This window comes from Anopheles maculipalpis, chromosome 3RL, assembly GCF_943734695.1.
Source record: "Anopheles maculipalpis chromosome 3RL, idAnoMacuDA_375_x, whole genome shotgun sequence".
Taxonomy (NCBI): Eukaryota; Metazoa; Arthropoda; class Insecta; order Diptera; family Culicidae; genus Anopheles; species Anopheles maculipalpis.
In genome coordinates this window covers 75,794,626-75,815,527 of record NC_064872.1, presented here as the reverse complement: position 1 = coordinate 75,815,527, position 20,902 = coordinate 75,794,626, and the positions used below count along the sequence as shown (strand labels likewise).

At 42.1% G+C, this 20,902-nt stretch overlaps 2 protein-coding genes across 2 annotated transcripts in view; both read right to left on the bottom strand.

Moving 5' to 3' along the window:
- The window catches only part of LOC126561982 (agrin), a 46,382-nt gene extending 29,304 nt beyond the window's left edge, over nucleotides 1–17,078 (bottom strand). Inside the window, exon 1 of the mRNA XM_050218382.1 lies at nucleotides 16,928–17,078. Coding sequence (XP_050074339.1) covers nucleotides 16,928–16,988 — 61 coding nt within the window. The 5' untranslated portion in view covers nucleotides 16,989–17,078. The remainder of the gene's footprint in view (nucleotides 1–16,927) is intronic.
- LOC126562922 (non-structural maintenance of chromosomes element 1 homolog) overlaps nucleotides 1–20,902 on the bottom strand; it is a 260,347-nt gene that overhangs the window by 133,680 nt on the left and 105,765 nt on the right. The window lies entirely within an intron of this gene.

The window sequence follows — 20,902 nt, the reverse complement described above, 5'->3', positions numbered from 1 at the left end:
CTTGCCATTTTTAATAAGGTTAACGTTTACTCTATGGAACAGATCAGCAGTAGGTCATTTGATTCCATCCGTTGCCATGATCGTTTTGTTACCGATTGGCAAAAAGCCACGATCGGGAGAAAGGTTTTATTTTATAATCAGCAGCGCCGGTAGCTCAGCGAAGATCGGTACGGATGATCAATTTCTCGACCCACACAGCGGGAGAATCGTCCAGTGATCTTTGCTAGATGTGCTCGCCTAACCCAATTACAGGGTTTGAATTGGAGCTAATGAGAACTCACGGTGTGATAGAAACATCCCGATTCCGAGCTCAGTCCTTTCCGATCGTGAAGCAAGCATTCACCAGGGCAAAGGAATGATTGGTTGCCGGAAGATGGTCCTTATCTTCTCAATTCCTACAGAAGATATATTGACCCACCGAAGTAGTATTATTCGAAAGGACTCTATTAATCAAACAAGTTCGGCTTTGTGTTCGTTAGGGGTAGCAAAATCGTGAAGAACGAACTGCATATTCAGGTACTTCTCTGTGGTGAGCAACTTGATCGATGATCAGGTGTCGGCTACTGTATTGCATTTCCTGGGCAAATCTTGCCCGAGATTTAAAATACCCGCTAGATCTATTCCACTAAGCTTCTACATCTTCAACCATGGGAGTGTTTTCAGCTGAAACAATTGCAGCCGATCGAATTACCTCCAGTTCAGTCATCTCGTTGGTTAGGTCTGGGTGTATTAACACAGAGCAAAAGCCCAGTAAAGCAGCGCAAGCAGCGAGGTGAAGATTTGCAACGCAGAACCAGAATTAGTCTAATGATTAATTGGTGTGCGGAATCGTTGGTCTTCCGAGGGTTTAACAAGCTGCTCGTGCGTTTGTGTTGTTTCGAGCAACGGTTGTTTGGGAAATAGGGTGATGATAGGCTCTGGAGAAGGTGCTTCAAGACAGTTTGGAGCGGCAGCTTCGGAGAGTTGGCTGAACTGTTTTTAGATTCGGCATGGTACAGATGACGGTTTAGATCATTTGAATGATTGTAACCTCATGTTCCAAGTAGACCACCATCACTGCCCTGTTATTGACGCTGTTCTCCGTAATCGATCCCCGAATGAGGAACGCCGTTGAACTAGCAAGATTCTCGCGAAATGCTTGCGAATATTAGCGCAAAGGTAGAATCTTCATCTTCAGTTATTAGCGTGTGGCAACTGTCAGAGAACTGCCTTACGTAGGGAAGTTAGTTTTGAAGCGTGGAAATTTGAGGGTTTCGCTTTGGTTTTTCGAACTTAAACTGAAAACCCATACAGGTGAAGTTTTTGCGAATACCTAAGGGTCAGCTGCACGTTCCCATCAGTTTTCTCCCTCAAGAGCACTCATCAGCGGCAAGAGCACCTGGAAACTCGACAAATAATAATTGCCCCGATTAACAATGTCCGTGGCGGATTGTCGTAAAACGGGGTTACAAACTAGCGCTTACGGTTCAGGAACCACTAAGTTCAGGATGGTAATACGTCATGTCAGAACGATCCTCACCTGCTTCGCCTGGCTAACAAACGCCCACAGAACCCACTAACCGTGCGAAGTTCTTTACCATAAACCGATCTAACGGATCACGGTCGTTCGGTCGAAGCGAATCCCGGGAAAACAATTTTACTTTCACGGTGTTTGCCATTTTTTTTCCCTCCCGCAGTCCACATTTCTCGTCGGTGGGATTTTGCACAGAACGCAAATTGAAAAGTATCGAACTCGCAGTCACCGGAAAGGCCAGTTGAGTGACGTTCGGACGTGCGGGAGGGTGATGCTGGCGGGAAGCCCGCTGCTGATCATTAAATAAATTGACTTTCGCTCCGTTCGTTGTTCCGTCCGTCCACCGACCGTTCGGTTCGGTACACCGTGAAGCAGCGTGTATCGGTCGATGGGTGATGATTTATCCTTTCTGCCTGTGCTACCAGATAACCGTTTGTGCTGGTTGATTACTGTTAGGTTGGCTAGTGAGCGATCTGTGCTGTTTGCTTTTTCTTAGCTTTTTCGCGCACTGGCTTGAACGTTCGTTTGATCGGTAGCGACGACTTGCGGGACATGTTAAAGTGAATGTGATGCAATGGTGGTATGGTGAGTGCAGGACAAAGCCGGCTAACTGTTTCGCGGGAAAAACAATTAGAGAAAACTGTAAAACCTGGCAGAAACTGTCACTTGTGGCTGTGAAAACATGAACGGTTTTTTTATGATGGAAATAGAAGACGAACACAGTCATGTTGCTAATGGAGTATGTTTTATGAGACAACTAGACAGAAGGTGATAAATCATAACTGGGGAAGAGATACTGCTAAACTGACTGACGAACGAATATTGACTCCAAGATCATGCTAAAGTGAGATTGGATTTAAATGGATTTAAATTGGGAAGCAGAGCAATAATTGCTGATGGTTACATAAATTAGTTTTAAATTGGAGAAAGGAGTTTTATACATGAGAATAGTTTAAAGCAATACTTCGTCACAATAAAATTAAATTATGCGACGGTTTAACAGACCATCAAATATAATAACATAAGAATAAAATGAAAGAATTATCGTTCTACAAATCATTAAATGACCAAGAATTTAAAAATCTCATAGGCGATACGATAATATACTCATGCATTCATGATAAAAACACAATATATACAAAAAAACACAATTACAATGGAGTCAAACTAGATAAAATATCAAAATTACAAAATAGAATCTGTTTATTTATAATTAATTATGACGGTCCAGTAAAAATAGAATCTGTGTTAGACATATAATGCTGGAACGTCCTATTTTTTAACAATGAGGAACTGATAGATCTAACCGTGGAAATTAGAGCAGGACTTAAATTCAAGTAAATCACTTTATCTTTAACTTCTTCTTGGCTTTGAAACGATCTACTAGGTCACTTCTTCGTCTAAAGAGCAAGATAAAGAAATGACTTCAAAATTGCTTTAGTGATGAGACCTTTTTAAAAAAGCTTTTTCAATTTCTAGGATGCAGTATAAGCATTTCAAATTCTCCCCTTGTTTAAATTGAAAAATGATATTTTTTTATCTGTTACAAAATATAAAGCTTCTAGATCTTCATTGATTAAGGCGACAGCACCTAATCAGTCACCTTAATGGATACTGCTCAACAAGAATTAACGCATCCGTATGGCAACTAATGAACAGATCTCATCAGGATTTAGCACCACGTCCACCGCCTTACAACTTGACGAGCTTTGACAAATTAACTGACACACCGACTTCTACTCGAATACCGGTCCGCGGCTTAGCGTGTCGGGTTGGTTTCCGTTAAGATTCAAACTCTGTCAATCCTCGCGTTTGTGTGGCGTCACCGCTTGACGGCTTCATTGCTGGACTGGACGCGGGGCAATTAAAATAGAGAACCATTTCCATGTGGCAACTTGCCGACAGCTTCACTTTACGCCGTGCCGGAATCTATCCAGCAAATAATCCCCGCGATTGCACGGAGACATTATGAGCTGACCTCTTTACTGCAACGGTTTTCACAGTGGTGCGCGCACAGAAACTATTTGCACGAGTGGTAACTATTGTTGGTAAGAATATACAATCCAGGTTCTATTAAATTAGGCCCCTCTAGAGGGGTTAAGGAGGATTAAGCAGACCCGTGAGAGCATGCGCACGGAAAGCTGACACACGAAACGTGTAGTAAGTAAAGGCCTAGATTAGAGCAGCTTCTGGTGAGGGGGGGTTGTGTCTGCTTTGGACATTGAGGGCTTTGAAGTTAATCGGCACATTTGGAGAAGTTCTCGCATTTTTATGCCTGTCTGCCTAGAAGCTAAAAGACCTCGTGACAGAGGGGGCCAATAAGACGTCACGGTATGAAGAAATATAGCACATGTTGACGTTGCTGCACGTCCCAGATCGCTATATCGCGACATTTCCACCCGTTTCTGTGCCCTTTCCGTGTGAGTTTATGTTTGTGTGGCTGTGTTTGCTTTCCAATGGTAAGCGAATAACCACACACAATTGTTACGTTTCGTTTTTTTATGACTCTTCGCTTTGTCCGGTATCAATCCAGCAACATTCCTGTCACCGACAGATGGCGCGACGTGTTTCATCAACATAAAAGTGCATCCCGACGGTTGGAGTGTAAGGCGAGGCGATTGCTGCAGGCGAAGTCGCAGGTAGAGCGGAAAGAGTTAAGAAATTGCCGACATTCATTTGTCACTTTACTGACTCGGTGGTGGTGAAATAACTTCATGTTCTGGTTACGGTGGTTGAGAGTCTTGCTCTGGTACGTGCACGGTGCATGTATGCAAGGCGAGCGAATTTCTTCGCTTTTTTTTTCTCGTTCTCCGGTTCTGCGGTTCATTCGAGTTCGAACATCGCCGGTGCACCAGTGCCGTTTGGCCTGTTTGGCAGAGGAGAATTCTCCCCTTACCCCTACGACTCCTCATTTGTGTCCGATCCATGCCCGGTATGGTGACCGTTGGTGACACCGAAGTACATAACCTCAACCGTGACATTTCGTTCTTACCCCGGAGAGTATAGTCTCTTCCCTCTCTTGTACTTTACATTTATCGCTTCCCATACACCGAATCGAACCACAAAGGCCGTGGATCTACTGCTGGATTTGTGCTGCTTTCGAAGGCAGTGTCCGTTTAAGATGTTGCACTGGTGCTGAATGTACTACTCGCAAGACATTCGGGAAAGACGTACACATTGGGGCGTGGGTACAGTAGAATGGGTAGTTTAACAACATATTTGTCGACCGTTTGTCGAGCTTCGAGATCGAGTGCTTTTTGTGTACCATGTGCTCCATGTTTCACCTTCCTCTATCGCTTTTATTCTTTCCATTTCTCTCGCTGGCAACGGGAGGACTTGGGAAGAAGATATAAAAATAGTGGAATTGAAGCACGGTAATGTGCTCGATGTTAACGACGATGTTGTGGCCGTTGTTTGGGGCTAGATTAAATCTGTCATCTTCACCTTGTGAGCTCTTTTTATTTCGGTGCTTGGTACGGTGCTGGTTGATGTCGCTTGCATTCGTTGCCTTGTGAGAGATGGGGAAGGAGTGCTTTAAGCGTTGCTTAACCATGAACAATAACGTCATTTTTGGAGCAAATGGAGCAGCTTAGCGTATTACGTCTTGGACTATTTTCAATGACTATTTTGCTCGTTTCTGATTTTAATCGAAGCAACGTGTGCGTTGAATAGTTTGTGCCAGGAAGGCAATAAACTTATATAATGAAGCAGCAAAACATGTAAGCAGCTGAAAAATGTTTCAAAGGTATGTAAACTAATATATGAAATCTAAATAAAATAACACAAAATCGATACTAAACCAAATTTGGACAATAGTTCAAATGAAAGTCAAGAAAATTAAAATATGTTTGAAAATAAGAATTCAAATAAAAATATTAGTAAAACATTTGTTAGAGGCTTGTACACCCATTAAACACATAAAAAATGAAAACGTTTGAGAAAAAAGAATTCGAAACTTTTGTGAAGCAAAAAGAAAATCATGACACAAATGCAAGAAAGTTTTTTTTTAATTTAAATTATGATTGAAGATTTTTCTAGGTTTCTATGGAAGTATTTTAGTTTCAATAAAGTCATAGAACATATACTTAATACGATTTTGTAAGAATTTGAAATAGTTCTTATTGGACTTATTGCAGAGTCTTATGCTAAATATAGGTCAAGGTCATTCACCTGCATATAATTCTTTGGATGAATTTCCCTTGCAGCACAGTTAATACCTCGAATAAATCATCACTCTGCGATGTTTCTCACACTTACTTGGAGTTTTGATTTGTCAGCGCATTTTCCGAACACTCAATCATAGAATATTTCCACTTCGTCAAAAATGGATCAGTACCATTTCCCGTTGGAAATTTTATTAAACATCTAATCTCTTCCTCTATCGCTTTAATTTATCGATTCTTGAAGGTGCTGCATCTAACAAGTCGATTCGAATAAGCTTACCTGCAAAAATAGAAGATGGAAAAAGAAGAAGAAGAAAAAAAAATCAGTGAAACGCAAAAAGTACATCACAGCGCTTTGGAAAGATGATAACGATAGCATGAAGGAAAAAGCTTGAAACAGTCACATACAAGAATCAAACAGTGAAGGTGAAGATGACGGAAGTGTGAAAAAGAGAATGATAAATACATTCCTATCGGGATTGCATTACGATTGGGCTATTCTGCAATTATTTTCCCTCCATTACCACCCTCTCCCATCCCTCCATTTTACTTGCCTAACTGGTTGTGGCACATCAGTTTGAAGTTTCCCGGCAGTTTCCCTGGTGGCGGTACGTGATCGATTGATTCAATGCCGAAGTTGTCTGAACGGGGTGTGAAAAGCACTCTTAAACTGGGGATGCTAAAGCCATTGGCTGCCCTTTAGTTGCTGACGGGGCAATAAGATGGATTAGCACGTTTTATATCAGTTCCTGTATTTCTTCGTTTGCTTTTATGAGTTGGAATGAATCGATTCCTTTCGGGAAGCATAAAGGGTCTGAAAAATCTCAAACTCACTGTCCTACTTTACGCCGAGTGTGAGCTCTTTTCACTCGCGGGAGCATCGGGAGGTTGATGTTCCGCAAATCAGTGGTATTAAAACGTTTTATTGATTTATCGGTCAACATCACCGGTGGCATGATGTTAGCGATGCCGTTCATTGCGTGTCCGTAGATGGAAAAAAGTGTTTCAAATAGGTGGCAATGATTGGGATGTTGATCGTCAGCTGATTGCTAGCCCCATTCGTCAGCTAATAGTAGATGAAAAATGGATAATCGGCACGTGATTGTACTGGGGGATTCAACAATTTGTGATCGTAGCTCGATTGCATAACAATAGGCGTTGAATTCGAATTGCTTGAGAAAAGTTTAAAGATCGATCAGTTCCGTTCCTCTGTGAGTGTGTGGAATGGTCTATTTTTCTGTTATTGTGATAAAATAGATTACACAGAAGATAAAACCTTACGAAACTGTTAAATTAATTACATCGCATGCAGCAAAATTACCTCACACATAATGTGTTTTTTGCTGGCAATAAGTAACGCCAGTGGGAACGTTACACTCATCCACCCAGCTGGTTTTCGTCTTCATAAAAAACCGGATTAATTGACAGGTTTGTATTTAAGGAAGCAAAAATTGATCACAACTATCGTGCTGCTACCTTGAAGGCTGGAAAGCGTATCATTATACAGTCCTTATCGGGATGCTATCGAGCGTCTCACTAAAATCCAAGTATCCGAGCTGATAACAACACCCGGTGTATGTGCTCGTGTTTCGAACGTGTGTTTTTCCGCATCTCTTTTCCACAATATTCAGAAAGAAAAAAAAACAAAGAAAGAGAGAGAACGAGAAAGAAAAGAAGCTTTTTTCCGTGTTTGTTTGTTTTCCCTCCAATTGTCAGCTTTCTTTCAAGAAATCATCCGATCACTTTGCTTTTCCTCTCCTTCCACCAGTGCTGTGAGGCGAGTCACCTCAATCTTCAACGCACCAAAGCGTGCAACCCAACACTAGCACACTATCGCACCCGCTTGATCTGCCACCGGAACTGAGCGACGAAAGAGAAAAACGGCAAACCTACATAAATCACAAGCGTGGCTTGAGTTTTCCCACACCCATTTTTCGATACGGTTTATGTTGGACACCTTGCATGCGCCTCTCACGCCCGACACACGGCATGGCACGGAAAACCAGCAGCAGAACCAAGCATTTGACACCTTTGTAGGTTTTTCTTGCCGCTGAATGAAGGGGGGAACTATGAATTTCACCGATGGTGGTTTACTGGTTCGTCGCGGTAGGTCTCGCTGTGCTGGTTGTTTGATTGTGTTTTCTTTTCGTGCTGCAGGTGGAAATGATGGAAATGGTGGCAATCGTACTGCTAATTGAGCGACAAGTGTTGTCCCTGCAGCGTAACTAATCGGAGACACCGATAGATGCCCGAAATGTGTCGCATGAGCAAGAAAATCGTTTAGTGTTTCGTTGAAATCTTTCATTTTCCTTTATGCAAATACACGTGGAAGCAGTGAACGAATAAATAAAAAAAACTCTAGGGAAATCAGAATAGAAGCTTCTTGTTTCGTTCTTTCCCTAAACAACTTCTAACTAGCGTGCAGAATCTTTCGCCGTGTCCACTAATCCGGGTACGGATACTTTCGGAATTGTTTCATTCCGCTTCAGTTTGTTTGTTTATTTGCACAGTTGATTAGATACAGAGGTTCGCTTTGCCTAATTTACAGCTCCCTCTCTCCTCTTCCCTCCTCCCTCTGATCACCAGCATCTCCGGAAATGCTTGTTTTCCAATTTCCTTTTATGCATATCGACCTATTTCCCAAAAACGTATTTGCAAGCATGGACAGGATAATCCGTTGCGTTGCGCCTGATAGGTATGCATTTCGCATACTCAAATCGCTTGACTGATCCTTGCAATTTGCTAGGTTTTTTGTTACTGTTGCATTCTTCTCTCTGCAGAACCTGCACAACAAAAAAAAAAAAAAAAAACCCGGCACCAAAGTGGTTCAATCTTCCATCTTCCGTCGTTTTTTTCATTGTTATTCGGTGGCTGGCTGGCTTTAATCGGGTTGTGAAATTACTTTCACGGTTTCCAAGCCAAAAAAAAAAAAATCCGCTGTGTAACCATCGATTGTATAATACACGCTCAATCCGTGGATGAGCCGTGAAAATCATCCCGTGTTATATGGAGGCGAGCAAAGTTTTTTGTTGCTCAGTTCCGTTTCGGGAAAAGATTTTTTGCATTCGCAAAACGATGGAATCAGATCGAGCCGGCTTTGCAGGCCGTGGTTTTTTATTTGTTGATTTAGCGAGACGAAACGCACCGTTTGTGCATCGTGCCCATTAGGGTCATGCGAATGTTGATGTTAGCTGGGCAAGGTAATGTGATGGCTCTCATGTAAGCTGTGGGCCATGTAAGCTTTGGATTAGACACGAAGATAATGCGCAGTGGACCAGTAATGAAAGGATTTTTTTGCTTTAATTGTGACAAAGAAGACATGGCTGTTAAGGATAGGAAGCATTTTTCTTATCTATTCTATCAACATTTATTTTAAAAAAAAGTTTACAAATATGTGCTGTCCAACTGCCTAGCATTAGGCAAAAATATAAAAAATTCTCTTTTTAATTGGTGGAATTTTTGTGTCCGCTGATTAGGACTTTTGGAATTGTTTTGTCACATAATCAATTGACACTGAAACATAACTGGAAATTAGTATCATTATTCAATCATAGACTAATGCTTCTTAAACTCTGGACACTACAAGGTTGTCTTTTATGGCCAAAAGAACACAGGATTACCTCGTGACATGGTTTACTTTTGCACTAGTACATCTGGACCCATGTCAACGCCATAAGTTTCGCTAAAATAAACCCGAAAAAAAACCAGACCTCACCTGGAAGGAGAGCATAGTCATTTTCAACACCTTCCTTTACACAACATTTCGCACAAATTTTAACGTCCCAGATTGTGCTTGTGTGCGGTCACGACCGCACACGTCAGTACATGCACCAGTAAACCACGGGCACGAAATTCTTGGCGTAAAACATTTCGCCGCACTTTGCCGATAAGTCAACGGTGCGAAACCTCTCTACCAGCTCCGCATTACCTGTTCAACCCCGTTCAGGCACTCGGAGCCAGGAACGCATCACTGTTTTGTGGGGTAACATCTCAACACCTCAGTTCGCCGGTCCGGTCAACAAATTCCGACCGCATGTGTGTGTGCGCTAAGTCGGCGGCCCTGATGAATATTCAAATAATTCGACACTTTCGGTGCAAGATACTTGGGGCGTGTGAAGGTTCGTCTTCTTTGTATGAGAAGAGGATGGAGGAAGCATTGTTTCAAGTGAGTTCCGAAGATCGGTAGTGTTTCGTACCTTTTCCACACCAAAAATCGGGTTAAGAGGAAACTTTCCCGTCGTTGCGGATGTCGGACTGCCGTGCATGAGTGGATTGAGGCTTTAGCCCGTTTTTGTATCAGCATCGAAAGGTTTTACGATGCCAGCTAGCAACGGTATGAGCGTTATGGTTTTAGCTCATGGAACTAAGCTTAGTCAGAGCCTTCCCAATAACGAGCAGAATTCGGTCGGTCGTCTAAAGTGCTACAAGAATTTGGTTAAGAATTCGTTGAGCGTATTAAGACATTGCGAGATACGTCGAGGTTTCCTCAATGCCGAGAACTGTTACTAACCGCTGAAACTATTTTCTTTGCTCGTCTCGACGTTACGCTGTGAGCCTTCCGGTTGGCAGCCAGATTGCTACCGATCGCCTACAACCACGCCAACAAGCCGTCAAACTATGACACTGCGTGCCAGATCTACACGGTTGCAAAAATCTTCTCGTCATCAGATCGGGCTTGTAATTATATCGCTCCGGCGAATCTTTCCGAGCTCCGTTGCCAAGCGCCACGGGAAAGGGCCTCAAACCAGCGGTGTGCGGGGTACTACATAAAGCAAAAGCAACGACCCAACCGCCAACCAATCGTCGCTTATCATGTCATCTTATCTCGCGAATGGTTGCTGCTCTTTTTTTTTGTTTGTCTTGCTGCCTTCATTCTCTACGCTCTTCCGATAATTTATACTGAGATGGAGACGGTTGAGGTTCGCCGTTGGACAAGCGGTTCTACCGGATTCCTAGGTCGCCTGGATTCTGAAGCCAACAGCGGTGGAGGTTTGTTACCGTCGGGAGAGTCATTGTACCGTCAGGCTGGATGCCCGCTGGCAGGCAGCTACTGCCCAGACCGAGCGTAGCTAAAACAAACAAAAGCGACAACTGAACATAGCTTGGCAATGCTCTTTTAACACGCATCAGTAGCAGGTATACGGCCGGGGGATGAGATTGCGGGATGGACCTCGGAACCTCCCAGTGTGCGCGATTCTAGACAGTTTTCCGGTTGTCTCGTGATTTCTCGCGATATTGATCTTGTTTTAATCGTTTGCTGACTATTTTTCAATTATTTTTGTATGCTTTAGCATTAAAGGAATATGGCCAGGCTGCCAGGTTATAAGGGAATGAAAAAAATCCTTGAAACTGTTGCAGTTAAACATTAATTACTTTCAGAACAGCATATTTCATAATGAAAAAGTAACAATTTTTTTTATTTATCGTAAATCTTTGTTACCAAAATTTATTTCTCTTTTTGAGTAAAATAGATTATTTAAAATAAACTAAGTTTGCATTCTAAGAAGAAAATACAATAGAAAAATAATAATTTTCTAATTTATTATGACGGTACAATCTTATGAGACAAAATCTTAGATCAGCAACATTATTACAAAAACTTATGAATGTTAATAAATAGTTATAAGCAAGTATTCAAATTATATTCAATGTGTAAGTTAAGGAAACAAAGCAATTTTTCTTTTTTTAATCATCTGCTATCTTCCTAAATCAAACCCTTATAGCTTTATTGTGGTTGTACATGACATTACAATTAGTGTAAAATATAGAATAAAATTTTATCACACCAACGCAACGCAATAGTGTGCTAATCGTTCCCTCCCATTCGCTAAGTATCGTGCTCCGTCTGCTGCTTTGCACATTCGTTCCAGCACAACACATGTCCTAACAGCTCGTAATAAAAGTTAACGAGCGCGTAAATTTACGGCTGCAGCTAGAAGTGAAAAATAGAATAGAGAACGAAACAGACAAGAAGGCATAGGCTGGACGCAACAATACGATCGAACGGAATGGTTGATATCATTGGCGAATTCTTTTCCCGTACCTCCGACCCACTACGGAAAGCTGCTGAAGGAAGAAGCGGCGAGGATCTGTCAGTTGGAGTTTACTCCTGTTTCGATTTTGCACCTCGCACCATGTATGCTCGCTTTTCTGCTGCACAGAATGACGATCGTCGACGATCGAGTGGGGAGGTCGTAAATCATCGTCGTGTGCGTGAAGCATCTTTTTGCCCAAACAGTATCAAGCCAGTAAAGGGGTTGGGAGGGTTGGAAGTACCTAGCGGAGGGGGATAAAGTAAATACGATCGCATGAACATGCGAAAATCATGTTGGATGTTCCAACAGCTGGAGGCAAGGGAATCCAGTACTGTTGGCGGACCAAGTGAACCGGTTGGCGCTAGAGTTTTCCTAGGGCACTCTAGGACTATCCTTGCGTGAGACAACGCAGTGTGCCGTTTTTGTGGTCACTCTGTCAGAGTGATTTGATTTAATTGAATTATTAAACTCGTGGGACGTACATCTTCATCAGACCTAGACCTGGGGATCATCCGCTCAGATGACGTTGGCTAAAAATGTACTTGCGGCGGGATCATGTAATGGATCTTCTTTTTTTTTTTTTTTTGGTGGATTAGCCATTAAGCCATGCTTGAGGAAGAAGTGTTGAACGGTCGGTTTTTTTTTTCACAGACGCGAGAAGACAAGCTTGATAATGATATATTGAATGTGAAACGCCCGCTGATATACGGCTCAAAATGGAAGGTGAGCGTGAATGTGCAGGGCGTTAAGAAATAGATCATTGTCCCACGTCTTAGATTTTTTTTAAATTTCTTTGGAGCAATTGCTTCCATTTTCTTCCACAAAGACGAAAAACTCCAATACTATTCGTTACATTTTTTTAAAAAGAAATCTAACTCTAGCATTTCTTGCACATCTCTGAAGCCACGCAAATTTCCAACATTAAAAAGACGCTGCCTCGAGCGCAAAATTGCAGTAAAGCAGCGACAGTAATTCTGCCATCTTCCAGCTGGTAACAGCTGCACACAAACCACACCCGGTTTTGGTTCTTCCTGGCACAACCAGTTGCAGTTGTTCGCGTTACACAAGCCACCCTCCCCCTCGCACAAGAAGCCAAAGGGTTCAGGGACCTTGAGTACCAACATGGACATGCTGCTTTTGTACATCTGTAAGCTGTTCCGATTCCTCCCTCTCAACTCGATCGCCGAAAGGTCGGTCGAACCTGGGATGATTGCAAATCCGCTCGCTTCAAATCTCCTACGCTTCATCGTTATCGCTTTTGTGAAACGTCATTTATCGGAGTTTGGGTTCGCGTTCGGGATGGAAATCATCCGTGCGTGAGTCGATCACATGAAAGCGGGAGGTTGCTACGTGAAGAACAAAAAATGGATAATTGATATCCATTCGGTCGGTGGTGTGGATGTTTTTTTTCTTCTCGTGGCTAAGTGTTTTTTCTTCCCATTTCTCAATAAGATCATTTAAAAACAGTCTTGCAGAAAGGTGTATCAACGACGAACGATGTTTTCCTCTCTAGAGTACGCTCGATAGGTGCATTAATCGGGCTTGATTGAAGTTCCAAACCGCGATGCTCATGTCAGGTTGGAAGATCATTGGCACTAGTCAAAAATCAGTCCGAGTGTGGTTGCTCACTTTTTGGAGGGTTTGTTTTTGCTTTCCGTTCGATTGGTTGCTAAGCAAGTCCCAAGAACGCGTGCCGCTTCGAGTGTTACCCTAAACGCACATCTCACCAAACAACTGAAGTCAAATTGATTGCAAGCAAGCTTTCGAGTGCGGGTGAAGAAAAACAGAAAATGGTCTTCAGTTCTTTGGACTCACTTCAACGATCGATTTGTGCGAGTAGAAAATGGTTCAAGAATGGTTCTATTTCTGCATACAATCATTGCAGAGCTCGAGTTACCAACGGTAACAAAACAAGGTTTTTATTTGTCGGGAGGAATAAAAGGATCGAATTCAAAATGTAACTGTAGCTTGCCATTGCAAATTTCATTTCTTTCTTTTAGTTTCTCTGTGAATTTTCTTCCTGAGTTTAGAGATAACATGAACACCAAAGAGCCTCAAAAGAAGAGTGACCATTGAAGCATATTTGAGCTTTGTAAAATCTATCTTTAATTATTTTTCTTAAACACTAATAACATGTTGCTGCCTTTAAAAGCAATATAAGTTGTAGAAAATACATTAAAGTTTTACTAACTGTTTATATTGCAACCAAACGTCTTCTGTTCTGCTTGGCTTTTACAAATTATTAAATTGTGGATTTGCTAATACTGTGTAGTAGGATAGTCAGTCTAAATTATCAAATACAGTGATTTAAATATCTTCCTCATAAGAGCATAAGAGTTACTTTGAATTAACTTAATAACTCACAGTGACTTTATCACTTAACGTAGAAAATGTACCTCTCAACATCTTCAGAGAATGCAAACCATCGTTTTGGATTCAGGGAGATATTCATCCAATCTTAATGAGAAACAGAACAATTTACGCTGAAACCAGCACAAGGTCCTTGGCTGGGTAGTCTCCCTGGTCTTGAAAATAATGAATCAATTCACGATTCACATCCCTAACGAGATGATATTACCACCCATTTGGCAAGGCAAACGATACTACTTTCCCTTCACTTGCCGTGCTGTTCGTTTTGTTTTCTGAATCCACCACAGCCTCCAATTTTCCCCATTCTCACGACCAAGAACCTATCTCCCGGCATTCAAGGACAACGCAGGTTACAGTTGCACTGGATTCGTCTTGCGTCTTTACTGGCGCACGGAGAACGATTAACTTTTATTTGATGTGTGTCTCGGTGAGGTCGGTAAGGACCGTTGACCGAATACTGAATCCTGCTCCGGACTCGCATACTGCGTGGCCAAAAGGTTAACAAGTTGTCGTGTCTGTCGATCTGCTGCCGATCTGCTGCAGCACGTTGAGGTGGGAAAAGTGAGCCGTTTTCTTTTGCTGCCACAAATCAGCACTACCACTTCCAGCGTCTGGTGGGAAATGAGCGTTAAAGCAAATATGTGGCTATGCTGCCCACATTCAAGCGCACCAAGAGGTTAGACGTCAAGGTAAGATTTTGAGGTTGAGCTCAGTAGTGGTAGTTGAACATGCACGATGTTTATGCAGCATCCGGTTGATAGGGAATGCCATATACCATTGGTGGGGGAAGAAGGAAGTGGAAAGATGGGGAGGGCTAGAAAACGAAACTGTGGGCTGGCGGATGCGAAACCCTCCGGACTGTTACTGGTCTAAGCGTTAACGTCGAGCAGTTGGTACGTTCTCGCCAAGGGAACCGTGAAATGGAAAGTGAAACTCATCCGTATGTGCAACGGTTAACAAACGGAAGGAGGAGAGGGATGCGGGAGAAAAAAGGGGAGCAAAAAAGGGGTAGAAAAATAGAAGCTACAAACAACAGGGAGAGCAAAAACGCGCGCACACAATAAAATCCTGGCAGTGCTTTCTCCTGATTTTCCTCTTCGAGAAGGTGCGCGACTGGTTTGAAGAAGGAAGCAAGCCGGTTGTTTAGGCACAGGGCAAGGGGTTTTAGGTTCATCCGGTCGTTTGTGCGTTTTGTTGCCTTCTTTTGCCTGTTCGTATCATTTTTGTTAGTTTCTGTTTGTGTTGATTTTGTTTTGTCCGCGTGTCTTTAATGCTTTATTTTAACGATTTTTGCTTTTTTGTGCGAGCCGCATCGAACAAATGGATGAAAATGTAAGTGCAAATGAGTTAGGATATTCAAGGAATCTTTTTTAAAATGTATTTTTAACATAAAATAAGTTGATGGCTGTTTTGGAATTTAAAATGAGGAAGGGAAAACGGAAAATTGTTTGTATTGTGGCTAACATTGAACTCTTTCAATGCCTTCACTACCTTGATTTGAGTGATTTTTAAAGTGATTTTTCTAAATTCGCATTCAATGTCTTCACGAAATAAGGACTTCAAACATTAAAACTGTTCATTGCAACGACGGAGTATAAAATGAGTTAAAAAATAAAAAAAACAGGTTATAATTTTATCTGTTTAATCAATAGCATTCTTGAAATTATATTAAGTTTCATGATTTCAAAGAAAATAATTTAAAATTAGAATAAAAAGGTAAGATTATATATTATTTAATTCTCAGCAATTGCTCAAAGTTGCATAATCCAAAAAAATAGAAAAACAAAGAAAAATAAATACATAAAAAGCATGCAAAATAAAAGAACTTCTCAATTTTTAGGATGTGTTCCAGTAGTGTAGAAGCGTTATGTTTCGTTTTGAAATATAAATGTTACATAAGGATTTGACAGAAAATATTAGATTTAACAAATCGTATTGAGACAAAATACTGCAAAACAATAGCTTCCTACGTGTCCCTTCTTACCATAATACCAAACTTGTCAAAATTAAAGATACAGTACATTAAAGCAAGCTTAAAATATACACCGGTTGATGAGCAAAATCCGGTTGATGAGTTTGCCTGTTGCCTGAGATCCAGTGGGCAAGGCATCAGACACAGACTGCCGAAAACCCAAACAAAACCGAATAAAAAAATAGCAAACAAGCAAAAGAACAAAACGAAAACACGATCAAGACACACACTCACAGGACCTTGTGTGTGTCGTTCGTCAGCCGGATTCATTCCCACCAGGCGAACGACGAGACAGGACGATGAATCCGGTCCCGAAACGGTCCGGAAGCCGGCATTTTTGCCGGTATCTTCCCAACCCGGTGGGCGAGAAGTGTTTCACGAATTGCGAAACGATTGCAAAATCATCAACGTGCAAAAAGAAAAAAATAACCCTTGAACCGAACCTGACGATAGACTTGTGGTTCAAGTGGAGTTGGTACGTTGGTTGATGTGCTCTTGCGTTTTATTTTGACTAAGGCCTGGTTATCGCGTCTCGGGCGTAGGATCACAAATTTGTGACGGTCAAAGTTTTAATTACTGACAAACCGTTGATGACCTCAATTAAAAGGGTGCACTCGCACGGCTGAAGTGGACACGTGTCCTGTATCCCAAGGTCCCATACCGGCAGCAAGTAATAATTTAATGAAACACTTGTATGCTCGAAAAGGGTGATTGTCTTCATTTTTTTTTATGGGGAGGAAGCAGCACAAGCGAGACAAAACGGATAAAAATTAAAAATTAAACAATTTGAATTTCTTCTCACCATCTCTGCTCGAAAACTGTACCGAACCCTAAAGTATAAAAATGAAGTCTTTGCTACTGTGAGTAGACGTACCTTTTGCAAAACTGGCCTCGAACGCGAACAGCACCGCCAACAGCGTCACCAGTTTCCACATCGTTGCACGATTAGGTTTCACAAAAGTACCGTTTCGGAAATGTCAGCGGCTGTTGCAAGAATGTTGCACTGTTTCACTTTACTGCACTGGTTCGTACTTTTTGTGTGCTCTCGATTTTTGTTTTGTTTTCAACCGTACGCGGTCTGTTTCACTCTGCGAGATGCACACGATGCACACGGTGGAAGAGTTTATTTGTGATTTTTGTTGTTGTTATTTTTAGTTTAGTTTAGTTTTGATTTTTGTTTCGCTTTTTTGCTGGCACATTAAAAGGCTGAAACCATATTTAAAGATAAAGAAACGTATTTGATGTACCTTGCAGTGTAAAATATAAATTGAATGTGCAAAAATTTTCACAAATTAAAAGCTATGAGAGATGCGAAATTGTCTTATAAATCTGTAATGTATTGTGAAAAATATGTTTGATAGTTGAAAAGAAAGTTCTTTTTTTGTCAAACGTTTCAAAAGTCAAAAGCGAATCGATTATTAAAATGTATAAAAAATAAAATAAATAAAAATGTGATCAAACGAATTCAAACTCTATCAAAAGAAAAATGAATCACATGCAAAATGAAAACTCCCTATACACATAATTTAAAAAATCCTACATCAAAGAAACTCTAAAGTTAACAGTGAACTTGTTAAATAAAATTGATGCTTTGTTCAAAATTATTAATTAAAATTAAAAAGTTGCAGAAGGATTTTTTATCCTTTTAATAAGATAAAATAAATCACAGCAAATACATCAGAAGAACAGATCCAAAGTAAACAGCAATCAAAAGAATCCGAAACACACACGTTAAGCATATGGGCGGATGACAAATTCTCGTTAATTAACCCACGACACGACAATTTCCTTTGCTTGCACTCCTCTGCACACACTGTGGCCAAGACGCGACGGTTCACTTCTCGTTTTGGTTGTTTCCTTGTTTGATTTTTCAGTCATTACATTCTGCAACTCCTTCTTCCGGTGCATCTTAATTAATCCATCTGGTTTTGTGGCTGCTCGAGAGCCTGATCACGGACTAGTGATGATTACGATTTAATGTTGCCGAAACCAAGGAAAAGCATGCCGGGCTGATCATACGAGACGATAGAACGGATGGAATGTTTAGCACACGCGGATTGGAGTTAGTTTTTTTTTTTTTTTGTTCGCTTTAATTGAGTTTCGAGACGCATTGTCGGGTGACACCTACGAACGATCGCGAGTGGCTGAGTGAAAAAATAAAAAAGATAGAAAGACGACACACAGTCCATTCACTTCACAGTTGATGTTCGACGATGAAAACGATAAGGGAGGTAAGTGTTCGATGCACGGGGGAAGATTATGGTCGATTTAATTTAAAGAAAAAAAGGAAAGATACCTTTAATCAATTTCACATTAAAAAAAGTTCAGTTGTCACGCGAAATGCCACAGAAAGATTTGAGTAATTTAAAAACGCTTGTCGCATCTTTGGTCCAATTTCACATTGAGACACTTAAATTTTAAAGTCATTGTCATGTGCACTTCAGTCAAACAAATCACTCATTTTTATGTGCACTAGCAATCCGATAAAAAAACACAGTCACACAAACAATACCCTTATGTCGAGCGACGATCAGAATCGCGTGAAGCACGACAAAATCACGCACGCACTCAACGCACCTTTTCACACACGGGAGCACCACACACTGGAGCAGCGGGCTTTGCACTCGCGCGCCGTCAAAGAACTACGGGAAGCACAGCGAATACAGGCGAAACAATCCGACCGACACACGCCACCGGGTTCCGGAGGTGAGTTTGAAGAAACTGGTCCAAGTCCAAGGAGAAATAAATCGAGAATGAATTTTCAATGCCAAGGCTTACGGAATTTATAGAGAAAGCCCGAGACCGCATACGGGCAGCGACCGCGAGCGCAATCTACCACCATGTCCAGCCACCCACCATCTTTCCACCCCTCGAGGGGCCATTGATTGGGGCGCATCGTGGTGAGTTTGGCTTTTGTTTGCTTTTCCTGCTGCTTCTTTCGCCGCCGTTCGTACGCGGGTGCAGCATTTGCCGGGAGAAGAAGCTATCCCACTGTGCCCAGCCTCTCCGAACTGGGTGGGGGATGTTTGCTCGCAAAAATCGCTCTCCCTTCTCCACCGGGCGCTCTCACGCATTCTCATCAAGATGCGGAACATCTCGCCGGGCTCCCCGTTTGCCATCGGATGCAATTTCTCCGCTGCCGCTGCTCACGATCTTCGCCAGAGAGCCGAAATCAAGTTACCGAAGTCGTGCGGGAAAACCCGAACGATCGTGATGCTGCTGCTGTAACACATGAAGGGATGAAGAAAATGAGCAGGAAAATTGCCTCTCCGATGGTGAGTGAAATGAGCCAAAACTTTGCACTCTTTGTCTCGCTGTGATACGAAGAATGGTGGAGAAATGATGAGAGAGCTGATGAGAGTCGACAACACAAGCACGGGAGAAAGTGCATTCCCTTTGCACGGCGGACGGTGATGCACGGCAGAGGACTGCGAATGCACCCGGCGAGATTGCAGAATGCAACGCACTCTGGGGCCGGTTGTTAGCTTTTGCCGGATACTGTTTTCTCTGCTGCCCAGTGTGGTTTTCATAGACCTGGTGGGTGTTTGCCGCGTGCGGTTTGTTTTCGCACACCGGTACGATGGTAATGATGATGGTCAAAACAAAGCTTTAAGGTTTGTCAGGAACGTGTGAATATTTTTAAGAGTAAATTTTTGTGTATAGGAACGGTTGGGAGATCTCGAGAGTCTTGAACAAATTCTACAGTGCTTCATATTTTCAACATCCAGGAATGGGTTGAAAAATAATAGCTCGTGCTCAGGGTTTACTACGTAGTGATGAGATGGTCAATTAATCAATCTGTTTCCTGTAAACTCGGTCCATGGCTGCATCCGTTCTCATATAGGCTTGATTCCATCTAATTCTATCAACCAACCTTTTACCTGTGCTCCTCTTGGTCTCGTGCACAATTTTCCTTTTCGAAAAACACCATTCGAGGATTTTTTAAACATAACTTTAAAAATAATGCTAACCGAGGATCATATCAACATATTTTCTCCAACACTTCACGTTTCGTTCGAACCACATGGCAAACTAAATTACCCAATCATTAATAATACTTGTACAATAAGAATACCTATTTTATGCTGTAAGGCGTGAAAAGTCTTTTGATAAATCAGCAATTTTTCAACGGCAAATATTCCATTACCATTTATCTTTCCCCTCAATCGACAGCACTGGAAAAATTGCATTCAGCAAGCTAAATATCATATTTTCAGCAACAGTACGCCAGCAACCCCCAAACCTACAGCTTCAAATGACAACTGTGGAGGATGCTCCACGAGCGTGACAGTGCACCGTTAGCTGTACAGATGTATGCCGATACAAGCAGAGTGCAGTAGTTCAAGGCTTAAAGGCACACCATCCACCCTCACCACAACGAAGCTATCTTGAACTTCCCCGTTCGCCCTGCTCGCTCGCGCTTTTGTGCCGCCCGAGATTGATGATTTATGATGCCCAGTTTGGGGCGCATCTCGGAAAGCGGCTCCGGCGTGCCTGAGCTTGCAATAGATCCAGGCCATCGCGATCGCACCCCGGGCACGCCAGGGCACACGGGATATCAACTATTAACCGGCTGGTTTCTTTCATTAATTCCAGTTTCCATGTTCTCTGTTTGGGCGATAGGAAAATCTAGGAACGAAAAACAAACAGACAGACAAACAGACGTACGAACGGCAGCATAAAATGCAACGAAAGCAAACAGATGGCAGGGAAGAAAAACAAAACCCAAAACCCACCAGATCTGCCTGGTCCCGGAGTCACCGGGCGGACAACTTTCCCTCCTGTCAAATTATGTGGGGTTACAAGCGCACCGACCGGGCATTATGCTGAGCGTAACGATCGGACGGAT